This window comes from Aquila chrysaetos, chromosome 24 (genome assembly GCF_900496995.4).
Source record: "Aquila chrysaetos chrysaetos chromosome 24, bAquChr1.4, whole genome shotgun sequence".
Classification (NCBI taxonomy): domain Eukaryota; kingdom Metazoa; phylum Chordata; class Aves; order Accipitriformes; family Accipitridae; genus Aquila; species Aquila chrysaetos.
In genome coordinates, this window is record NC_044027.1 from 4,797,050 (window position 1) to 4,820,170 (window position 23,121).

The 23,121-nt window shown below is 46.7% G+C and overlaps 3 protein-coding genes across 5 annotated transcripts in view; 2 read left to right on the plus strand and 1 right to left on the minus strand.

The window, feature by feature from the left end:
- Window positions 1-6,021, minus strand: part of ILRUN (inflammation and lipid regulator with UBA-like and NBR1-like domains) — a 33,273-nt gene extending 27,252 nt beyond the window's left edge. The window contains exon 1 of one of the 2 annotated variants that reach the window (XM_029999546.2): window positions 5,767-6,018. In XM_029999546.2, coding sequence (XP_029855406.1) covers window positions 5,767-5,924 — 158 coding nt within the window. In that variant the 5' untranslated portion in view covers window positions 5,925-6,018. Of the gene's footprint in view, window positions 1-5,766 lie in introns of both variants that reach the window. The other variant, XM_029999547.2, reaches the window with a different exon arrangement.
- Window positions 6,022-6,618: 597 nt separating this feature from the next.
- On the plus strand, window positions 6,619-12,583 carry SNRPC (small nuclear ribonucleoprotein polypeptide C). Of its 2 annotated transcripts, none has more exons than XM_029999558.2 (6): window positions 6,619-7,116; window positions 7,481-7,523; window positions 8,516-8,624; window positions 10,024-10,116; window positions 10,757-10,861; window positions 12,191-12,583. In XM_029999558.2, the coding sequence occupies exons 1-6, from the start codon at window positions 7,109-7,111 to the stop codon at window positions 12,313-12,315; spliced, it is 483 nt and encodes a 160-aa protein (XP_029855418.1). In that variant the 5' UTR covers window positions 6,619-7,108; the 3' UTR covers window positions 12,316-12,583. The 2 variants fall into 2 exon arrangements, with proteins under 2 accessions (XP_029855418.1, XP_029855419.1); XM_029999559.2 differs by having other exon boundaries at window positions 6,624-7,116; window positions 10,027-10,116.
- A 2,199-nt stretch (window positions 12,584-14,782) lies between these two features.
- UHRF1BP1 (UHRF1 binding protein 1) overlaps window positions 14,783-23,121 on the plus strand; it is a 35,545-nt gene continuing 27,206 nt past the window's right edge. The window contains exon 1 of the mRNA XM_029999467.2: window positions 14,783-14,914. Within this exon, the coding sequence (XP_029855327.1) occupies window positions 14,871-14,914 (44 nt within the window). The 5' untranslated portion in view covers window positions 14,783-14,870. The remainder of the gene's footprint in view (window positions 14,915-23,121) is intronic.

Sequence of the window (23,121 nt, forward strand, 5' to 3'; positions counted from 1 at the left end):
TTTTCCATAGATCTTTGAAACATAGCACACAACTATTTGAAGACTGGAAAAATACCATACCGTAGGATGACTAGGTATATTGTACCAACAAACTTTTTAAATACAGTAAGCACAGGAAAGCCAAGGACATTGAGATGAAGAGCCTGCCTGCATGCCAGTGCTATCCTTCAGCCAACACATGGTAACCTGTCTGTGTCCAAGCTGAGAAGGAGCATTTCAAACCCGAGTTTTTGCCTGACACACACTTGGAGAGCTTCTTTCAAAAAGCAGTCCAAAAATATGTTAACTGAGGACATCTACAAGCTTTTTTTTTTTTAATGGCAGTTCTGCAAACACCTGCAAGGTTAAAAATCATGATAGACCAGGAGTACTAGTGCTACCCTTTGTGGGAAATGCATCATGTATGAATGAATCCTGTTGATTTGAGTCTGTTAAATTCTGTATGTCCTGATGTCTTACCTAAACACGCTTCAAGTATTTCTCTGAATAGTACCTATACTCCAGCACTAATATCAAGTGTAAATAAATATGCTTTCATCCACAGATCCAAGTTTTACTTAAAGTAGCATCCTGTCATCTTTGCTAGAAAGCAAAAATTAAACACTTACACAAAGTCAGTGTAAAAGCAATTAAAAAAACCTATTAGCTAAAACATGTCTTTAGACTCTCAGTCAAGTACATCCCCTTCTGGGTAATATAGGTGGTTCATTTGATATAAAGAATTCAAACAGCCCACCCACAGGGATAAAACTGTGCATTTATAAGGCAATTTTAATTTTGTTAAAAGTCAAAATTCTGTCTGTTCTCCAAGACCAATAAAACACTTGAAAAAAAAGTTAGATACATTTTCCTTGCTATGCTCAAAAATTTCAGATTTCTGATGTAAAAATTGGTATCACCACTAGCTAATCCCTACCTCACCTTGGCTCCCTTCACTCACACATACAGAAATGCCCCACATCTTACACAATACAGAAAGGTTTTTACAGCAGATTTCTGTAGTATTTTCAGAGATAAACTTATAAATATTTTCATGCAAAATGTCATCTTTAGAGTACTAGTTAAACCATGATACAGCCACAAATTCTTCTAAGCATATGAAAAAAACTGAGGACCTCCAGAAGAGATCTGACTACCTTACAAAAAACGACCTTAAAAAGACCTTTTTCACCAGAAAGCTAGATCAAAAAAGGCTAGCGTTAGCTACAATAAAACTTTTCCCCCCACACACAATGGAAGCCATCATTATCTGACACATTTCAATTAAATATCACACCTACTAGACTAATAAAAATTCAGCTTTCTAAACAAAAGCTAAAAAGAGAACATAAAGAAATATTACATGTAAATTACTCAAATATACATACATTAAGTCTTCCAAATTAGGAATCCCTTCACAGCCAACTGTGTTGAAATATGGATTTTTAAATCCAGCACCACTAGCTACTTCAAATCAAATTAATTCACTTTCTCACAGAACTGAAGAAGTTCCAAGCCTTACGCTGCAGCCTCTCACCCTCAAAGTTGGTATACTCTCCAATTAAAAAAAATAATTCTTCTTCCTCATCACTATACAATTTCCATACCAGCTCTGGAGGAATCTAATGACTTTCATGAAATAGGCCTTAACTGAGTGTCAACAAAAAATAAAATGCACATTCTGTGCAAAGTTTCCACTGCTTTTACATTTACACTAATCCATATTGCTGGAAACCAGTCAGGGCTAGGCTGACACTTAAGAAGTTTTGTTTTGCAAATGCTTTCGAAAAGTCCAATCTGCCCTGGTACCATCTACCCAGAGTTCTACAACTGTTCTTGTGTGAGGAAGGCTGTAAGTAGGTATTTCGGCACAGACTCATTCAGCATCAACTGTCTGACCTAAACGATCCCCATTTTTAAAACATTAGCACAAAGGGTTTTCAGAAGGAGTTTCTTATGTAGGTAGACCGAGTCCAGACAAGTTCAGACATGTTCCTGGCCATACTATCACATAACACTGAAGAGTTGTAGTCAACACCTGGAACTTAACTTTACCACAAAAATCACTCCTAACAGCCCCCTCCCTCAAACCTGCGGTGCTGGATGTGCTTCAGTGTGCAGGCAGCCGGGCTTCTGCATTGCATAACATCTGGAGGGGGGAAGGGAGCAGTGAGAGTTAAGCATGCCATTTAATGGAGGGTGGATTTTTATCCTAGATGCAATGGCAGCAAAATGCCCTCCCAACTACACTGCCTGGGTTTTCCTCCCGAGGAAGAAACCTTTTGGTGCCAAAACATCTTTTGGAGAAGTTCGCTTTTGGCTCTAGGCCAAAAGCGAAAGCTCAACCTCTCACTCTAAAGCCTCACAACTTCTAATGAAAAATTAAATAAATAAATAGTAAAGACAGACAATGTGTGCTGCCATTAAAGAATGTACGGCCAGGACTCTCAGCAAGGGCAAAGTTGGATTTATGGAGCAGAAAGCTAAGAAGCTAGAACAGCCCACAAACAGAACTCAATGCGTAATTAAAAAAAGGTAGAACTCTAGGAAAGTGTTTAATAAATAACAGGGAAAAAGACAACTCACCAAAGTGTTTAACCTGTATTTCTTGAAGATCAAGGAACAGTCTCAGAAACTTAGGATGCATATGTTCTACCTGAAGCATTTTTGCAATATTGTTAATAAAACCAGCTGGCAGTTTCTTAGTACTGCCCCAAGTCTGCCAGAACTTCGAAAGCACATCGAGCAATTCCAGGTAAACTGGGGAAATGGACAGACTTTTAAAGGCTATTTACAAGTATCTATATTGCTCCACAATCAACCTCTAATTTTTTTCCCCATATTGGCTGAATAAGCTATTTTAAAATAATCCCTCTATTTCAGCAGAACTGCAAAGTCACTTTAAATATGTTAAATACAATTACTAATGATTCTATTGGGAATATTCTTTCAAAACACATTACAGCTCAGATTATTTGCTACACAATACATGAAAGACATACAACAGGTAAGTCACTTCGGGTCTGGAGACTACACAATTATCACCAAAGAGCAGCTTGCCACACTTGTGAAAAAAGTTCTAGTGAAAATTATTTACGCCTTTGTTAAGTAACCTATACATGGGCATCGCTAAAAAGAACCCAGTCTACCAAGTGAGTGCACTTCTCACCCCTGCTGTGAGCTCCCTCAACCATTTCCTGCAGATAAGCATTAATCCTGGTGCAGAAAGAGAGGGAAGGAATCATCACTGCAGAAAAGTGCCATACCTTTAACAAAAGGAAAAGCGACTTGACAGTCTCATCGAGACAAATTATGTGCAGGACAGACTTGTGATAGGAGATTCCGACCTGAATTCTAGGCCACAAAAAACAAACCTAGTAGGCCACTGCCTAACATCAGCTGGGGCAGCGTGGATTACACAGGATCCTTCAACATGAGAAAGGAAAGGTGTTTCCAGAAAAGGCAAATGTGTCTCGATTGCAGCTTTTTATAATGACCGAGAGCAGGGTTAGTATATTCAGGCTGATAACCCGAAGGCCGTACTAAGAAGAGGTGGGAGCTGGAGAATGGGACAGAAACACAGCACCAGAACTGCAAACTGCACAAAACCAGGCACAACAAATGATACTGCAGGTCAGGAAAGCAGCGCCCTGGCAAGAACACACGAGAAAAATGAGCAGCACCTGTCAGCATACCTAACTCAACTCCCTGCTGTTGAAAGGTTAAACTCTCACAGGCTTTAAGCCCACTCTAAGAGTAATCACACTACAGCCTGTACTTATTTTCATCTACTCTTGTACACATTACACCAACTTAACAGATTTCCTTTTTACACGCCCCCATCCGTCTACAAGGCTGATCAACTAATACTTCAAAAAAAATTTGAAAACTTCTGTTTTCAGAACCAAGCTAGCCACTGGAATTGTGAAATGAAAGCTATTTTCATCACTTAAGATTTTCTTCAACTGTAATTAAAAGATTTTTTTTTTTTTTTAAAAAGCCATTGGTTATAAGATTGTATTTGAGATACTGTTACTTCAAAAAGAAATCAAATACTCCTGGAAAAGAAAGAGCTTCTTCAACACAAACCAGGAATACTATGATTATACATAGTATCTTCATGAGTAACGTTCAGGTTCAGCTCTGCTAAGCTTCCTGCTCTCCCAAGAAACATCACAGGAAAAAAAACCCCAAACCAACAGCATTACGCTGCTGTGTCAGTAGTTTTATTCATATTATCAACACACGGATAAAGTGGGAAAGCATCTTCTGCCGTGAACCACTTCTCCAAAGCAAACTTCTGAACTCCTGGAGAGAAACCTTCTTTCGCATCGTATCAGCTTACAAAGCACATGGTGTATTATTTGCTATTCCCTTACTCCCTCTGCAGATGCAGATTTGCCAATATAATTCAATATAGAGCTGTAGAAGGAGTGAAGGACAGAAGGAAAAAGGTGACAAAGTTGTCTTATTACTGTTTATTAGTTCAGCAATTCCGTGCAAGTTTTTTCCTAACTGTTGATATCAAGACCTTCGCTTGGATTTCAAGTTTCAGACCTGAGGTTTCTGGATTTGATGTTATAACCCTAAGAAAAAAACAGTAACTCCAGCTTGGCTAAGTAATGTCTGTTAGCAATATCTGAAACAGAAAACACTTTGCTCTCCTGCATCCATCACAGTGAAGAGATGCAAACCTAACAAGAGGCTCACTTTTTGGTTAGTGCCCCACACAACAGCAAAGCTGTTTGAGATGGTTTAAAAGATGCGAGTGGTAATAACGAGTCAAACCTCACAATTCAGACAGCAGCAATTTCACAACATTCTTTTGCAGTCACTGGGCTCACTGCACCACTACCACTCCTGGTTTCTGTTTTTCACCATTATATTGCCTATTTCCCACATTTTTCTCGAGCTGCAGCTTCCCTGGTAACCTGTACCTGCTTTTTTTCTAGGGCAGACACAGGGAGCCTTTGTAAAGCCAAAATATACACCAAAAGCCAGAGTATTTAGAGAGACACCCCTAGTTTGCAAGCAGGTGCTAAGTTTTTGCCGAACACCTAGGTAACTTTCACACGGAGACCTCGGCAGCTTTAACACTTCCAGAGCGCCTTTCCACCACAATTTCCCCTCCTTCGGAAGCCTGCTTTGGGGTCCAGGGCACCGTAATCCACCCCTGACTTCTGCTCATCCTCCGGGCTCCGCAGAGAAAGCGCCCTTTAAGAGCTCCTGGGTCCGCTGGATCACATGCCCCTCTTCCTATCAATTAGTCACTCTTTAACAGCTTTGCAGCCCTTTGACCGATGAGCTCCTCGAACTGGCAAAATCACAACCCCGAGCTGGACACGGGAGGCGAACCCGAGTGCCTCCTCAGCCCCGTCCCGCTCCTCTCCTCCTCCGCGCTGCCATGATAGCTCCCGCTCCCTCCCCACCACACACACACACACACACCACCCCCCCGCCGGTTCGCCCCGCCATCGCCGACCCCGGGGAAGGGGAGGGGAAAGGGGGGGCCCGAAACAAACACCGCCTCACCCCGGCGGGGCCCCGCGGGCGGCGGGACGGGCCTGCCGTCCCCTGAGGCGAATCGGGGCGGCGGGGAGGGGGAGTAAGGCCGCCGGCCCGGCCCGGTGCGCGGCCCCCTCAGGGCCGGCGGCCTCCCGAGGTTCCCCTCAGGCGCGCGGCCTCCCGCCCTTCCCCTCAGCCGCCTCAGGGCCGGCGGCCTCTCGCCGCCCCCCCCCCCCCCCGACTCCTCAGTACCGGCGGCCGCCCCCCCCCGGTCCCCCGCACCAGTTGGTCATGTCGAGGAAGAAGGCGCAGCCGGCGGGGCTGAGCTGGAAGCCGAGGAGCCGCTGGAACTCGCCGATCAGCACGTCCTTGTCGGTGGTGCCCAGGCAGCTGAACTTCTGCATCAGCTCCGCGTCCAGGTCCACGTCCATGCCCTCCATGGCGCTCAGCGGTCCCCGCCGCCCCGGGGGCCGCCCCGCTGCCGCCGCCGCCGCCGCCGCCTCAGCGCCGCATGGGGGCGAGGGGGGGAGCGCGGGCACGGCGGGGGGGGGGGGGGGCGAGAAGGGGGGGGGGGGGGAGGGGGCGCGGGCGACGCCAGGCGCTGGCGGCACCGCGCAAGCGCCGCTCCGCCTCGCGCGAGGGGCACGCGGCCCTATGACGCCACGGCGCCTGGCGCGGTGGCGTCACCCCACGCGCGGCGTGGGAGAAGGGAGGAAGGGGAGGGTGTGGGCGGAGCGTCGGCGGCCCCGGTGCGCCCTCGGCGGGAAGGAGAGGCGCAAGGGCGAGGGGGGCGGGGGCGCGTATGCAAAGGAGCGTTTTGCATAGGTGGGCGGGCTCCGCGCGCGCGGGCGGGCGGGCGAGGAGGGCGGGGCCGGGGGCCGGTGCGTCACGGGGCGTGCGTTTGTGTGGAAATTTGCATAGCCCCCCAGCCGCGCGCTTCCATATATGGAGGCGGCGCGGGCGGCGAGCGCGCGTGTTTATGTATGCAAATTACCCACGGGCGGGCTCTGTGACGTCGCGTGGCGCTATGCAAACTGAGGCGGCGCAAGGCCTGCTGGGCCGGGGTGCTGGCGCAGGCCCGAGGCCTCGCTGAGTGGAGTCCGTGGCCGTGTTTCCCCCCCCCCCCCCCCCCCCGCGCCCCAAAACGACGCTTCTCCCGTAATTTTCAGCCCCGGAGGTGGGAAGAGAAGCTAACGCGACGCCTGCGATACGTTTACATCTTTTAACATCAATAAACTCTCGCTGGTTTTTAACGCAAAGCAGCTGCGTTACGTGAAGGTTTTGCCGCAGCAAACACCGCCACAGGCCTGCCGGCCGCGAGCCCCGGCTGTGTGTGTGTGTGTCGTGATCACGGTGCCCAGTTCTGACGTAATTTGTAACGGGATAAACTGGGGGGTGACTGGAGAAGTGACTGAGGCGGGCGGCGGAGGCCCCGCCTGTGAGGCGGGAAAAGCGAAGCCCGCCCCGCAGCCTCTTTTGTCCCTCGCGGGCCGCCGTGGGAGCGCTGAGCCCGCCCTGTGCCGCCGTCGTTCTACGGGAGCCGCCGGAGGTCAAGCGGTGGAAGGCGTCGCTACGTGAGTGCGTCACTTCCTGGCGGCGCCGGTAGCGGGGCGCGGGGAGCACCATGCCCAAGTGAGCGCGGCTTCGGCGGGCTCCGGCACTGATGAGGGAGCGGCTGCGGGAGGCAGGGCGTGGGACCGGGACGGGGGATGAACCGGAGCGAGGGGCCGCCCGGGCCCGGCGGGGAGGGGGCCCGTTGGTCCCCGGGCAGGGGTCGGTGACCCCCCCCGGCGGCCCGGCGGGCGGTTCGTGTCTGTTCAGGTCTCGGGAAGCGTGGGAAGAGGAGAGGAGGGGGTGTGGGGCCGGCGGGGGGTGCTGGCAGGCCGAGCCCCGGGCGCCCGGTTCGGGCAGAGCCCGTGGAGCCGCCGTGAGGGGTTGTGTTGTAATGCTCAGAGTGCAAAGTGGTATCTTAATAACAAAAGTTTTCCCTCTTAAGGTTTTATTGCGATTATTGTGACACGTACCTCACCCACGACTCGGTAAGTCCCAAATCTTCTGCATTAATTTCTCTGTTGTATCAAGAGCATTAAAATAAAACTTATGTAGGTGTCCTGGTTTGGGTGCAATAGAGTTAGCTTTCTTTCTGGTAGCTGGTATATCGTTGTGCTTTGGGTTTGGTATGAGAGGAATGTTGATAACACGCTGATGTTTTCAGTTGTGGTTAAGCAGTGTTTATACTAAATCAAGGATTTTTCAGCTTCTCATGCCCAGCCAGCAGGAAGGCTGGAGGGGCATAAGAAGCCGAGAGGGGACACAGCCAGGACAGCTAGCCCCAACTGGCCAAAGGGGTATTCCATACCATGGGATGTCATACTCAATATATAAACTGGGGGGAGTTGGCCTCGGGGGATCACTGCTCGGGAACTAACTGGGCATCAGTCAGTGAGTGGTGAGCAATTGCATTGTGCATCACTTGTTTTGTATATTCCAATCGTTTGATTAGTATTATTATTATTATCATTATTATTTTCTTCCTTTCAGTTCTATTAAACTGTTCTTATCTCAACCCACAAGTTTTACTTTTTTTTCCTGATTCTCTCCCCCATCCCACTGGGTGGGGGGAAGTGAGCGAGTGGCTACGTGGTGCTTAGTTGCTTGTGGAGGTTAAACCACGACAATAGGCTAAAACCAGGTTATTTGAAATATTATGGTGTCTTACTTGTTCTCTCCTACTTCTTTGCAAAAAAGAACGAGAACATCTAGTGTCACTTGCATTCAACAGTCAAGGGCAGCCAACACTCATGGCTGCCTACGACTGTTGCAGTGAGTTGGTGGGAGACAGCTGGCTGGGTGTTATGGCAACCTCTTTTACTGAAACTGGAGTCTCAACACTTATAGTTTATATGTAAAGGTTTTACACGTCACCTGTCCTAATTTAAATTGCATGCATTTAAAATTATGCAGGAGTTCCCAGTAAACTTTGGTTTTATGTGATGTTATGTAAGCTTTGGGTTTACGTCATCTTTCTCAGCCCTCTGTGAGAAAAACCCACTGCAGTGGCCGAAAACACAAAGAAAATGTGAAAGACTACTATCAAAAATGGATGGAGGAACAAGCTCAGAGCCTGATTGACAAAACAAGTAAGGCTAATCCTTCTGTGACCCTGGATTGCTCTCCTGTTACTTCCCCTGTCGTTCCTCTAGTTGCTTTTCTTCCATTCTTCCATGTTGAGTCTTCCTCACTTCCCTGGTGAGTCTTTGCTCTGTGAATCATGAGCGAAAACTTCACTTAGAATCTGAATCTTGAGCTCATCAGAGCATGGGCTTCCATGTAAGAGACCAAGGGCTCTGCCCGAGGGATCGTTGCAAGCAGACATTTTACTGCTTTGCTGTGATTGAGAGGGTTGTAGATACCAGCCCCTTTACTACTGATAGTAATGTCATACAAGGTCACATAATGCATTTTTGCTTTTTGGTAGTAGCACACTTACATAAAGAGCATGAATAAGATAGGAAAATGGACATTAAAAGGTATGGATTTTTGCATTTTTTAAAAAAATGCGGTAGTTGCCCTCAATTCTCTAGGGGTATTGATTTCTTTTTTTCTCTCTTGCTGTTAAAGGCTTGAATAAAGTGTGAAATGTTTCCTCTGTCAGCTTATAGAGTTCTTTTCCTCTCACTTGTCCTCTGAATAGTGGTTCTTTTCTCTGTAAAAAGAAATACAAATGCCAGATTAACTTTATGGCAACTTTCTTTAGAACGTAGAATCATAGAATATCTCAAGTTGGAAGGGACCTATAAGGATCATCGAGGCCAACTCCTTGCTCCTTGCAGGACTACCTAAAACTAAACCATATGACCAAGAGCGTCGTCCAGACCCTTCTTGAACACTGACAGGCTTGGTCCTGTGACCACTTCCCTGGGGAGCCTGTTCCAGGGACCGACCACCCTCTCAGTGACCAGCCTTTTCCCAACGTCCACTTTGGACTTCCCCGATGCAGCTTCATTCCATTTCCTTGTGTCCATTTTCCTCGTGGATGCTTCCAACTTTCACATCTTTTGCCTTCCTTCCAGTTGATTCCAGTCTTTTGAATTTCTTCTCTTCCCTTTCACATAAGATGTTTTTCATGCTTTTTGTTGCCTACCTAAGTCATTGCCTTATTACCATTTTCAAGATAGCATGTCTTTACCTAATGATCCCAGGTGAAAGTTGCAGCTGCAAATCATGTGATGTATTTTTTTTCTGCCATCCGCCTTCCTGTTAGGTGTGTGAAATTCATCAAGGAGCTCTCTAGTCTCGGCTGGAGTAATTACTGTAATAATTGTCTTCAAGAATATTAGGTGCTTCTGCCATGACAAGCAGCATAAACCAGGGATATGTTCCAGAGTTAGAACAACTGAGCACGCAGCATGACGTGAAGTATGCTCTGACCGCGTGGCATGAGAAGGAAGATTGATGCAGGAGCTTCCTCAGCCTAGTAACTGGTTTTTCTCCTGGGATTCTTTCTTTCCTTTTTTTTTTTTCTTTTCCCCCCCAATGTAGCGGCTGCATTTCAGCAAGGGAAAATCCCACCTACACCGTTCTCGGCACCACCTCCTGCAGGAGCCATGATACCACCTCCTCCCAGCATCCGTAAGTCTGAACTGGACAGTTTTTGACTGGGATGGCAGCCCTCTTGAGCTGTGTTGCATGTTTCCTGGACTTGTAAAGAGAAGTCCTTTTCGCTTGAAATAAAACTGAGACATTTTGAGCTTGTGAATACCAAAATGTAAGAGAATGCTTTGTAAAAGTGTTTCAGCAACCGTCTTAATCTTTAGTTTGTCTTATTTTAGTAATGCTGAGCACATTAATAGAAATGTGTGCCTTCTCATTACTTGGTAGGCGCCTTATTGATAGCTTCATTAAAACTTCCATCATGGGGTTTGGTTTGGGTTTGGTTTTTTAAATAGAGTAGGATTGATAACCTTCTTTTGCACTTCAGCTGGCAAACAGCTGAGATCCCTTTCTGCTTAGAGTCCTGCTGTTGCAAGTGGTAGTCATCTGCATTAGGATTGCGAAGGTGGAAACAATAGCTAGCATATTCTTCCTCCAGTTTGCTTTTTGGCACCTGAAGTCAGAGTTGAAACTGAAAATGATGACAGGCAGTTGTAAAACAATCTAAGACACCTTTGTTACTAAAATTTCTTATAAAGTTTAATAACTATTTTGCATTGCATATTGTTGATGAATGTGAAAGCAGCCAGATGTGTAACCAATCTGTATATGTGTTCAGCTGGCCCCCCGCGGCCTGGCATGATGCCAGCCCCTCATATGGGTGGACCGCCAATGATGCCAATGATGGGCCCACCCCCACCAGGGATGATGCCGGTTGGACCCGGTAAGTCTGGAAATAAGTAAATCTCTGGAACTGCAGTACTGCGTGGTCTGGTTTGCAGGATGTTTGAGTTATGTTTTCTGTCTGTCTGGGCAATAGAGAGTTGTCAAAGGAGCTCAGCATAAAATGTGAAGCAGCTGCAGTACTTGGATGGTAGCTGTGGTGAGGCACTCTAGTTTATAGCTCTCATCACTTCAGACATCACATTAGACGCAGCGTGGATGGACAGCCCCAAGTGTAAAGCTGTGGAAGTATTTCAGTTTGCATATACTATGTATGCACTTTTCCTGATCCATTATCCTCTGCATGGTGAGACGTAAAACAGTCTTAGAACTGCTAATTAAAGTTCCTTTACTACTTGTTGAGAGTTACTAGTCCCCCTGTACAACTGAAATTAGTGCTCTGGTAAATTGTAGCTTTCCTACCTCTAGTCTTAGCAGTACGATCTATAATTGTTTAGGAATTCTGTGTTTGTAGTGCTTATGTGTTTGCACAAGGGGTACATTTCAGCCCTAAATGAATTTTATTGTTTAAAATGTCTCAAGATAATGTGTTCCAGAGAAACCATGTGCCTTAAGAAGTTTTTTTTCAGAACTGTAAAGGCAAACTAAAATGTCTGTGATCCATTCCACTTTTGAGCTTACTGACATTTGAAGAATTCTCAGAAGACGTCTTATTGAAGCAGTTACTGGAACAAATCTAAAGGAATACACACAGGCGCACTAAAAGTAGTAAAGTGTCCTTGCAATTATTGTCTTGCTGGTAGAAACTGTTCTTTAAGTGTTTTTTAAAGGCACAAAATACGTGCATAATCTCAGATACTAAACAGCATAGTGGCTGCCTGAAAATAAATGGAGAAGTTGAATGGAAACCATTATTTCAGTGCTTTTTTTTAGTAAAGCATCTGCTTTTCTTTGGTAATGCTGTTACCCAGCTGCAAGAAGTACACCAGTCTGTTTTGGGGGTTTTTTGGTTGGTTTTTTTTTTTTTTTTTTTTGAACACACTGGAGGATTTTGCAGCACTTTTTTCCAAATGAACTTTCCACTACAGTAATTAACTAGTGTCTCTTTTGAGTGGTTGAAAATAATTTATCAGTGAATATTGTCAGAAGCGGGCATATAACCCAGGAACTTGGTTCTTCCTCTACTAATTGCTAACATCCTTCAGGGAAACATAATGCATCTCAGCCAGCTTCCAGATCAAAGCTTACACACTTGTAAAATGGAAGTTCCCTGGAGGGTGGGGGAGAGAACCTGCATGCTGTATTGCTGTGACTCGATGGTTGCTATTCCCGAGAGCTCTTCTCAAACTTCCTCTCTTTCCCCTTGTAGCTCCAGGGATGAGGCCACCGATGGGAGGACACATGCCGATGATGCCAGGGCCCCCGATGATGAGACCACCCTCCAGACCCATGATGGTGCCAACCAGGCCAGGAATGACCCGTCCAGACAGATAAAGGTGGAAATGGAGCTGCCTGTTCTTTTTCATATTACGATCTTCCATATGATAAAATACCATAGACCTATGTCCCTAGGATTTTGTATTAAAACAGTGTGTAGAGGAAATCTGCTGTTACTTCAGATTGCAGACGGTTTGACCTAGATGCACACTGGACTGATGCTTTTGTACCTGGTCTGGTTTTTTTGGTGGTTTTGTTTGTTTGTTTCGCCCCCCCCCCCCCATTGAATCGTAAAACACAACAATAAAACATTGATGCTGGTTTACATATGGAGAATCTGAGCCTTACTCTGTGTGTGGTTTTTCTGCCTGGCAGAAAGAGATGTCAGTTTTCTTTGTTCCCTCTCTACCTATCTTGTACAGATTTTTTTCAGGTTTGTTTTTTTTTCTCCTTAGTCTTTAGGTAGTCTCTCTTTTTCATGTCATACCCCTCGAGAGATATATTACTATCTGCATTTTGAATTCTTGTTTCAAAACAAGTATGTGTGTTTCTAATAAAAAAAAAAAACAAAAGTGACATCAGAAAAGACTGCAGTGAAATCTCTGACTGGGGAGACTGCAACATTAAGTGACTTTACTAGCACAAAATAGGATGAATTTAATAAAATGTTGATTCTCCACTGAGGGAAGCAAAGAGATGCTGTTAAAAGTCTACTTCTTACAGTAATTGTTTTGATGCTGCCAAACATATTTCTGCTTTTCTGTTGGTACTGGCACGTTTGGACACATTTAATTATGTTACTGGAGTTGAGTCAGTAGTTATTAATGCTTGGTTCTCAGCGTAAAGGGGTGTGTTGTTGAAGACATATCCCAGGCCCTTTAGTTTATTAAAAGGATTTTGCTTTTGATGAGTTGTATGTAATGCAGGTGCACAATTCCAATTGAATTAAAAGAATTCATTCTGTTTGCATAACCGGCTGCTCTGTGCATGTCGGTTGTCATCCATTTCAGTCTGCAGAACTGTCCAACTCATTCTAGACATGGTTGCATCTAATACAAAAGTGTGGGAGTGATTTGCATCTTACGAGAAAGTGTTTGGGTACTGGAACTGAGAGGGCTCCTTTTCTGAGTTGCTCTCTGCTAAGGGACAGGACAGTCCAATCACGTAGAGGAGATTATATTTTTAGGAGTTTGTGCACTTTCAACAATCTGTAAAGAATGTGGTGTAGGTGAGACATCAAATATTTAATAGCTTGATATTTAATAGCAGTGTTCAACAAACGTTGAGATGAGGCAAAAGTTAGAGGATGTTTCTATAATAAACCATACTGGGGTAGACGCCTGCTGCCCACAGCACTCGGGCTGGACCAGCACCGAGGTGTGGGGGATCCTGCTGCTCTCCTGAGCTTCCTGTGTCTGACAGCGAAGGGATCGTAGTGCAGCTTCATCTCCCGCGTCAGACACCACGTGGATTGCGGGGAGCTGAAATGATTGTACCAGTGCATATCTCGGAAGGTGAATGCCTCTCCGTGATCAATAATCTGAGCGTTTTTCAGCTTTACGTTGAAGCTGGATTGCTGTTAGAGCAAACATACAACATTCATCTTTGTCAATGCATATTGTTGACTTTCTCCTGGGGAAAACAGTAGGCAGGAATTAGCGATGGTCAGCATTGGGCTTTGGTAAAGGTTGAAGGCTTTTATGCCGCTTGAGTCCTCCCCCCGCCTATCGTCAGATTAAAACAGAATGTACTCAGTAAAGTAGAAAGCACGTGGTTTTTCTTGTCTTGGAGCTGTTAGAGGCGTGACGAATGGGCGTAAGGCTCCGGGGGGTACGTCTCTGCCTGCAGAACAGCGTCACCATTTATGTGGGTGCTCCCTTTGCTGCACCCAGCCTCGAAAGCAAAACGCTCCCTTGTAAGCCAAGCTGAAATCTCACGCAGCGTCTGAAATGGTCTAACTCGTCGTCATCCACCAAAGAGTGACAATGCAAGCAAACTAAGTAGCACAGAAACTGCTTGAAACAAAGATTGATGGGTTGTTTTTTCTTTCCGAGCTGGTTACATTGTTTTACGTTGAACATTTTATTTTTGTAGCGTGAGCGCCTCTTTTACAAAAACTTAGTTTTGGCTGACCAGCGATGCTCTCGGGAAGGGAGCTACACAAAGCAGAGGTGTGAAACTCAGCTGCTTCTGTGTCTCGCAGATTTTCGCCCGCAGCTCCGACATTTTAACAGAGGTAAAAGCACGTAATTAAAACCGCTGGCACCCTCCCTCACAGGCTTCCCCTCAGCACCGGAGCACGGCGGGGGAGGCACGATTCGGGCTCCAGCCCTGCCCGGGGGCAGGGGGGGTTGTGTGTCCCGGGTGTGTGTGTGTGTGTGTCCCCGTGTCCCGGGGGCGGGGGGTGTGTGCCCCGGTGTGTGCGTGTCCCGTGGGTCCGCCCGCTCCGCGCACACGCGTGGAGCGCGGCTGCGGCGCTGGCGGGGGCCGCTAGGGGGCGCGGCGGCGGCGCGCGGGGGCCGGCGGGAGGCGGCGGGGGCGGGGCGGGAGGCGGTGGCGGCGCCGCGATGGGGTCCCGCCGCCCGCGGCCCTGAGCCCCGCCGCCCCGCGGCATGGCCGGCATCATCAAGAAGCAGATCCTGAAGCACCTCTCCCGGTAAAGGCACCCGGTCCTCCTCCTCCTGTTCCTCTTCCTCCCGGGGAGGGGGGAGGCTGCGGGGGAGGGAGGGCCCGGGCCTGAGGCGCGGCGGTGGGGGAGGACCCGGGCCCCGAGGGGCTGCTGTGGGGCTTGGGGACCGCAGGGCCCGGCTGGCAGCCCCGCTGGGGAGCTGCCGGGGGGGTGGCGCGGAGCGGTTTTGGGGCCTGGGGGGGGTGTCGGGCCCGGGGGGGTGTCTGAGGGCCCGGGGACGAGCGATCCCAGCCCGCCGTGAGCAGGCCCCGCCGCCCTCCCCTTAGGGCCGCGTCCTGCGGGGGTCCGGCCCCTCAGAGCCCCGGTTCGGTGCCCCCGGTGTGCGGGAGCCGTGGCGGAGGGTTCCAGCCCGGCCCGGCTCCTACCGTTGCCGGTCTTGCTTCGGTACCGGCGGTGCAGGGAAGCGGCCGGGCCGGGTGTGCGTGTCCCCGGGGGGCTGCGTTCGCTGACCGGACCCGCCGGGGTGGACAGCTGTAGGCCGGGGCTGCTGCCAACAGCAGCTCCCGCTCGGCTGGGAGCGGGTGAGCGTCAATAAAAGTTCGGGAGAGGAGAATGTGAACAGCGAAAGGTTCCGAGGGCGAGAAGGAGTGCTGTAATAGCTGTTAGAGGTAGCACACGCTCAGGCACTTGGTTGTCATTTTCGCTGATGTTTTGTCCTTTTCAGTGAAGTTCGTTAAAGGTGCTAAAAGGTGTGTTGAGGGAGACCGTCAGCTGGAGCTTGGTGTGTAAGACTGCGAGTCAGTAAATACAGCTTCAGATGTGGCTCTGCCGGTAACTTGGGCGTTGACCTTGGGGAAATCGCGGTGCCTCGGTTTCCTTGCCGTTTGAAAGAAAAGAGCCGCGTGAGAGCTAGCGGTTCTTGTGTTATCTCATGGCCACGGGCACATCGTCCCTCTGCATTCCTGAAAGGGTAGAATAATATGAAATATAAAGGTGGCGTGTCTCTGAGGATACTGGTGAAGGCGCAGCATTGCACGTTGCTTTTCTTCTCTGTGCTTTATGAGCTGCAGATGATCAAGTCCTTTCTGTTTTTACTGGTGGAGAAGCTCAGATACAAAACGAAGGGCTTGAAGTGACTTGTGTGGGCTTACACGGTGTCAATGCTGGAACAAGGAGTTAAGACCTGCGGGTCCTGGCTCTCTGGGGCTGGTAGTAAATCCTGAGAGTTTCTGGAACCTCAGAAGAATCCCTGCAAACTTTAAGCGAGCAGTCTCCTCAATAAAGTGTCTGTCTGCGGCAATTCTGAGTCACTAGTTGCTCAGTACTCCAGCTTTCTAGGCACTGTACCAAAAAGGAATGTAATAGAGCCTGCTGCTTGATCTGTTCAGTGCGCTAATTTAAATGAATTTCTGCTAGACCTGACATCACAAATCTCTGAGCTTTCTGTCTCATTCCACCTCAAAGCGGCATGTTGTACTCGTTATGGATTCAGTCTCCTTGTCAGGAGGCACTGAAGTATTTATAACAAGGAGAGGTGGATGAGAGCAGTTATTAATGGAGGCTGAAATAGAGCTGGGCTTTATTCCTAGGTACCACTCCTCCTAGAATGAAAGAGTGCGTGTGTTGTTCTTATGGATAATTCTCTTTAGATAAATACACTTTTCTTGCTGGTGCTTTTACTTAATTTTGCTTTTTGGTCTTCCTTACCTTGCACTGTTACAACACATTCCTGCTCAAAGTGCCCCCTTTTTTCCCCTCTCATCAGGTTGGTTGTTAGTGTTCACCTGTGTCTCCTTTGTGCAGTTTCCAGGAGAACAGGGAATCACGAAAAATTCTGCAGCTCTACCTGTTTTCATACTAGCTGGACTTACTCTGTCGTTCAGGGTGGTTGGTCTGATCCTGCCCCTCTCTTGCATAAGTGTTGTGGACGTTTCGCAGAAATGCATTTTGAACACAGTTTAATGTTGTATTAAAAAGATGATGTTTTTCCATTGCGGTTTTGTTTCCTCCAAATACCTCCACTTCACACTCCCTTTGGGTCTTTCTTTCAGCTATGCTCATTTGCCTGGAAGATTTTTGCTACTGAATCGTTAATCTGCTTTCAATTTGCATATGAAATAATTCCTTGTTCCTCTTGTTACGTCTTCGTTTGAAGTAATTTCTGCATGGGGTGTGGTTTTTGTTCCTTTTCTATCTGGAAATTTGCAAGGAACGGTCATGAGAGACAGCAAGATCAGGGAAATAGGAAAGAGTTACTTCACACCAACTGTTCAGATTAAATGAATCACATGCCTAATAGGATGACAGTGGTCACTTGCGGTGATCTGTAAAGCTGGGCTTTGCCGTCGGTGACAGAGCTGAGTTATGAATGTGTTTTAGAAGGCTTAGCCTGTGTTGTGCTTTAGCAGCTTAAATTCCTAGAGCAGAAGAGCCTAAAAACTTGCAGTGCTTTCACCATCTGTGCTTTTCACTCTTTTGTCCTATATTTAGCTCGGAAAAGAAAACAGATTAGGTGGTTTCACTTTTTGCTGCTTCTACACTGGCACATGGCTGCAGTACTGGGGTGGCAGATTCTGCAGGAGAATGTTTATAACCGAGCATCAAACTGTTACAGCTGGGACAAAAGCTTCTCCCTACAAGCTGTCTGAAGCATCAGCTGCTTGCTGTGTGTTTGAACTTGAATCTGGTTTGAACTCCTCCAAGGCTGTCCAACAAGAGCAGTATTTGGTTGTGTTTACCAGCCTGAAATTATTCATGGAAGTACATCTATTGCTTTAAAATAAAAACAGTGATTTGCCTTTACGTCTTTCTGGTTTTGTTTGAAAGTACCCTCTCTTTATTGTGGTTTTCTTTTTTTTGTTGTTGTTGTTGTTAAGTAGTGCTCGGTGCAGAAGTAGTACATACTTGATCTCGGAGTACTATAAAGGTAGTATTTATCCCCATGTGGTAAAAAGGGAAACTGAGGCAAGCCAAACTGCCCAGACACTTAATATAACACATCAGGGTTTGAGTTCTCAGCACTGCAGTGGAAATCCTTATCAAAATTATTTTTATTTAATTTCATTAGGAAGCTTTTATCCACTGCTGCATCTGACAACTGCTTTGTGACATTTTCTTCTATTACACATGTTAAAACATGCGAGCTTGTGGAGTAATGGGCCCTAATAGACCATCAAATTGCGCGTGTTACATGGTTTCCCAAGGAAATGCAGTATGTAATCCTTCTGTTTGGAAGAAAAGAATAAAAGTTAGGTGGAGAAAATAATCAGGTAGTAGCTTTGCTTGCCCCAGTTCCAAAGGGCCGATGTGAAAGGGCCGCTGAGTCAGAAGCCTCTGAAAGAAATAGAAGCTGGTGTCAGCAGAGAAGGTGGGGTGGGGTTCTGGGAGCAGGTTTGAATGCAGGAGAAGGAGACCACAAGTGTATTTAGCTTTGACAGGAGTCCTGGAGAACTGCAGCTGAGGAGGAACTTCAGGAATCTCTGAAAGTAGGGTGAAAAGGAAGCAGAGGAGAAATGAGAGAGAAGAGTTGGCTGAGTTAACACCAGCACTACCACTGAGAAAATACAGAGGAAAACCAGCACAGGAAACAAGACCTGTTTGCAGAGGGAAGAGCGTGGTGCTTGAGGAACCAGTCCAGGCAGCTGGCCCAGTTGATAACAGATGTGTGCAACAGAACTATAGGGGATACTGGGCTGGTAGCTTTGTCTTTGCTAGAGCCATGCTTGTAAGCAGGGCCTGACGCATGCAGAGGCCCTCATTCCTGCATTTCCAAAGTACTACAGTGCCACTGGGGCTTTCATTCTGTTTTATTCCCAGTCTATTGCATGGGATTACCGGACACATAGGATCTCAGCTGCTGTTTCCTGTGTTGGTCGGGACAGTATCTGCAAGGCGGTATGTTGCTGTGGAGCAAGACTGGGAATTGTGGAAGGGATTAAGATGGTGTTTGTAGCAAGGTTTTCGGTGTTGTCTTATACTTTGCTTTGCTTCCGTTGGTTGGTTTGCTTCCTCCTTTCCTGGGTTTTGGAGGTTGCTGAATGATGGGCAACGTTTTGGACAGTACAACCTTTCCAATGGAGGCTGAAACCAAAGTATCTTTGGAAGGTGCAAGGCTGCGCAGCCAGGTTTATCGATCATGCCGTCATTTGTCACTTTCTTCTATATCCTGATGTCATACAGAGGAAGATGAGGCATGGCAGAAGTTGGCAGAACTATCTTTCATAGCACAGTATTGGAGCCACCTTTTTGGATAAATAAGATAAGCCTTAGAAACAGAATTTTTAAAAACCCTAGAAAACAAAACAATTGAATAGCATGTGCAGGATGTAATAATTTGATGCTTGTAGATGCAAGTCAAGCACACAGCCAGAAGAAACGGCATCATGTAACTCCTCATAAATTGTACTGTACCTTAGCAGCGCCTTTCTTCTCAGTTCCCAGTGGTTTAGGCCATATATCCCTTTTTCCAGATGAGATTGCCTTGCCTCCTCCCCTCTGTCATTTGCAATCGCACCTAGTCCTTGCAACAGATAAAACCACTGCTAGGAGATAAGTGGAAATATCAGGAAAGCCTGTAGTGTATCTTTAGTTTCTTCTAGATCAATTTAGCTGTTAGGAACACGTGGGTGTTGCAGAGTGCGCTGAGCTAGGAACACATAGGCTTCTGTGGGCTGTCATTTCATAACTTGGATGTAAGAACCTCAGAATCTTCCTGGCCCTAAGAATGCATTTGGTATTACCCCTTCCAGGCAGTTGTGCTACTTCTGTGCCACATGCAAAGAATTCAGAGCTGACTCCAAGACCCAGAGCTGCTCTCTGCCACGTGAGCCCTGCCTGTTCTGTAGCATTACTGGATTAGCTCTTCAGTTAGTCTTGGAGCGGTTTGTGCCTCCATGCTCAAAAGTATGTGATCCCCTTGTCTGTCCTCTATCCACCTCCGCCATCAAAGACATGCTTTCAGGCTAAGACAGGACAAAGAAAGGCCCTTGTAGCTGGTGGTTATCCTGCTGTTTGGTGGTACTGGACTCTCTGAGCTCAGGATGGCAGAAGTGAGATGTGTTATCCTGAGGGGACCCATCCTTCTCCTCAGAAAAGATGGGGACAAGCGGCAGAAGCCGTGGTTCTTCAGCCAAGAAAATGGGATTCAGCCTCTGCCATTCAGGAATTGTTGAGATGGGCTCTGTGGCTTGCACTGGGCAGAAGGTCAGATTGTGTTACCAGATATGCATCATTTGCCCAACACAGAGGGGTGGGGAATTCCCCAAGTCCAATGAGCGCTTTTTTTCTCCCCTCGGTGATTAGATTTCTTGGCTAAATGCTGCAATCTGGAAATCACCATAAGAAAATACAGCCTGAATTCTCTGGCCTGTTTGCTTCTCACTTGTCCTAAAGTGTTTTGCAGCATCGCTGCGTGCTCGAACGCTGAGATGCAGCTGTGCCTTTGCAGTGACGGCCAAAGTGATGGCACATTCAGTGAGTAAAAAGTGTTGGAAACCCTCTGATTTAGAAGGATCTGCTGTCAGTATAAGGTGTGTGCTTACCACCTAACCCTTCAGGTTTCTCCCAGTTTCCTGACCTTGATTCTAAATTGACTGGAAGAAATTTAAACAGTGTGGTGGGTAGGGAGGAAAGTGGGGAAATTACATCTGGGCCTGATGAAGCTACAGAATTATGGAGTGATTTAGGCAGAAGGGACCTCTGGATAACCTTTGCCTCAGACAGAGTCTCTTTGCTACAATTGAGACCAACATTGCAATTTTGGCTTTAGCTGCTTTAATATCCTCCTTCAGTGATCAGGGAAACTTCTACTGCTGAAGACGATAATTTGCCTAAAATAGCTGTTGCAGCTATGGGAAATACATGAAACCACAAAGTTGCTAGCTGTTAAAAATTGATGATAAAAAAGCCATTACTTTTCCATCTGCAAAGCATTCTGTTCCTGATTTTCAGTGCATTCTGTTCAGCCAGGTAATAGTTTCTTTGGTGCCCAAGTGCCACAAAGCACACAAGTTGGAATCCAAAGCTGGTAAAACAAAACTGGTAGCCAAAGCCCAGAATAAACCCCCTCTGCAGCCAGCACTCGCACAAACAATGGCAGAGAATAGCAGAGGAGGAATGTGGTTTTGATCTCACGCCTGCAAGGGGCTTGCATGCATTTTGGCATGGCTGAAGGGGACTTGAGCAACACAGGTATGTTACTTGAGCAGGTAACCCAGGTGTGGATAACCTCCCTGAATTTTTTAAGTTTCTACATCTTGATCTTCATGTGGCTGAGAGCAGCAGGACGTGTCTCAAAAGGTGGGAGGGTTTGGGGACAGATGGGTGATGCCTGCAGCTCACCTGCCATGGGGCTGTGTTGGGTAGAGCGTGCAGTTGGGTCTGGAGGGCAGTCGGCAGTGTGGTGCTTCGTGTGGCTGTGGGGAAGTTGCTTAATCATTGGGTGTCATCGTTTCCCCAGTGGTTAAGTAGAGATAATTCTAACGAGCCAGTTTGTACGTTGCTCTGAAAATAGCCCTGGGAGCACTGGCAAATAGAAGCAGTTTTGGGAATGGGCTGGAAACAGTTTGTAGCAAGAAGCTCTGAAGCCAATTTATAAGAAAGAAACTTTATCAAGTCTCCTTCCCAGCAGTGACTGCTCTTTTGCAGGCCATCAGGCAGAGCTCCCAAGGTATCCAGCATTGAACCATCAGTAATAAGTTTGTCTCTTAAGTTCTTACATGCTGTGTCTAGCAAAGCATTTAAGGCTGGATGCAAACCCTTTAATGTAATTTGGAAATTTCTTGTTTTCCTAGTACATTTTGCTGGCTTTTTTACTTTCTAAAATTTTAATATTGAGGAATTCTTGATGGAAAAATGGAACCCCAGGCTATTATGGAATAAAGTAATAAACAGCTACCACTTCTTTGTCAAAGACTGGGTGGGAAAAGAGAGTGCGCGCGTAACAGGATGTGGCATTGTCCTTTCACAGAGGGTAATCTCTAAAATCAGGATTGCTATGCTACAGTTTACCAGAAGAACCAAATTGTCATTTTTATGAAGCATGTGTCAGCTGCTGGATGCAAGGTGTTTTCAACCACTTCAACTCAGCCTGAGAGAGAAGTGTGTGCCATTTCTGGAATGCTAAATAGACTCTTATTGCAGCAAAAAGAAGTTGCACTTCAGTAGCTCGGGAGGAAGATGTGCCTGGATATATCCTCACATCAGCTGCTGGGTTTTGCAGAGCCTTGCGCTGGCCGCATGGAACCTCTCCACACACCACTACTCTTCAGACTAAGTGATGGGTCAGGAAAAGGGGCTGTTAAACTTGACTCTTCTCTGCTTGTCTTACTTCTCTGGGACTCCTTGAGCTCTTACCTCCTCTGCAGCTGCTCAGTTGAGTCTGAATTATGTAATAACCTTTTATTTTCTGCAGGTTGGAAACAAAAATGCAGGTTGGATTGCAGGGTGAATAATTTCTTAAGATTTGAGAAGTGGGGGTTTGACTAGTGCGTTTATTTATATGTTTCTTCCTAGTTTTCTTTCGTGTGTTATTATTTGCTTGAGGTTTAGTATTGGGAAATTCCCTGGCAGCTGACGAGGGTTTGCATTCCAGATTTCGGAGCATGGGGCAGCTGGCATTTAAACTTTACTGAGCTTCCAGCTGATGAGCCAAAAATAGTAAAACAGTTCCTCAGGGAGGTGGAGTTCAACCCCTGCCAAAACCCCAGCCTCTTTTCCTTTCAGATTAGTTTATGATTTGCTTTACAGGTCTCCTAGTACCAAATTGGTTGACAGTTGGTGTGGTGCAAGAAGCACACCTAGACTGGAGCCTTTGCAGTTTTCCAGTATTCAGAATGCTTAAGAGTCATTTCTGTTTGGGACAAGAAAGTGACCTCAGGGGTCTGAGTACATGGGGAGGCAGACTTCAGGGAGGATTGAGCTGACATTCGTGCTTTGTGTAATAGTTCAGTCTTGTTCCTGATCTGTTCGGAAATGTGGATTTTTCCTCTGCAAGTTTAACTTTGAATTGAATTTCTAAGTCTTTTTACTTCAGCCATGTTGTATTGCAGTAGATAACTTGGAGCCAAGACGATTGATTACTCGGAGATGATCTGTGGCCCATGTGAAACTGTGTTTGGCTTTGGGTAGTTGAATGGTCCAGCCGTTTATTCAATGTAGCTGAAGCTTGGAAAAACAGAAAGCTGATAATTTAAAGCCAGCAGTGGTATGTGTATACAGGCACATTGATACACTTA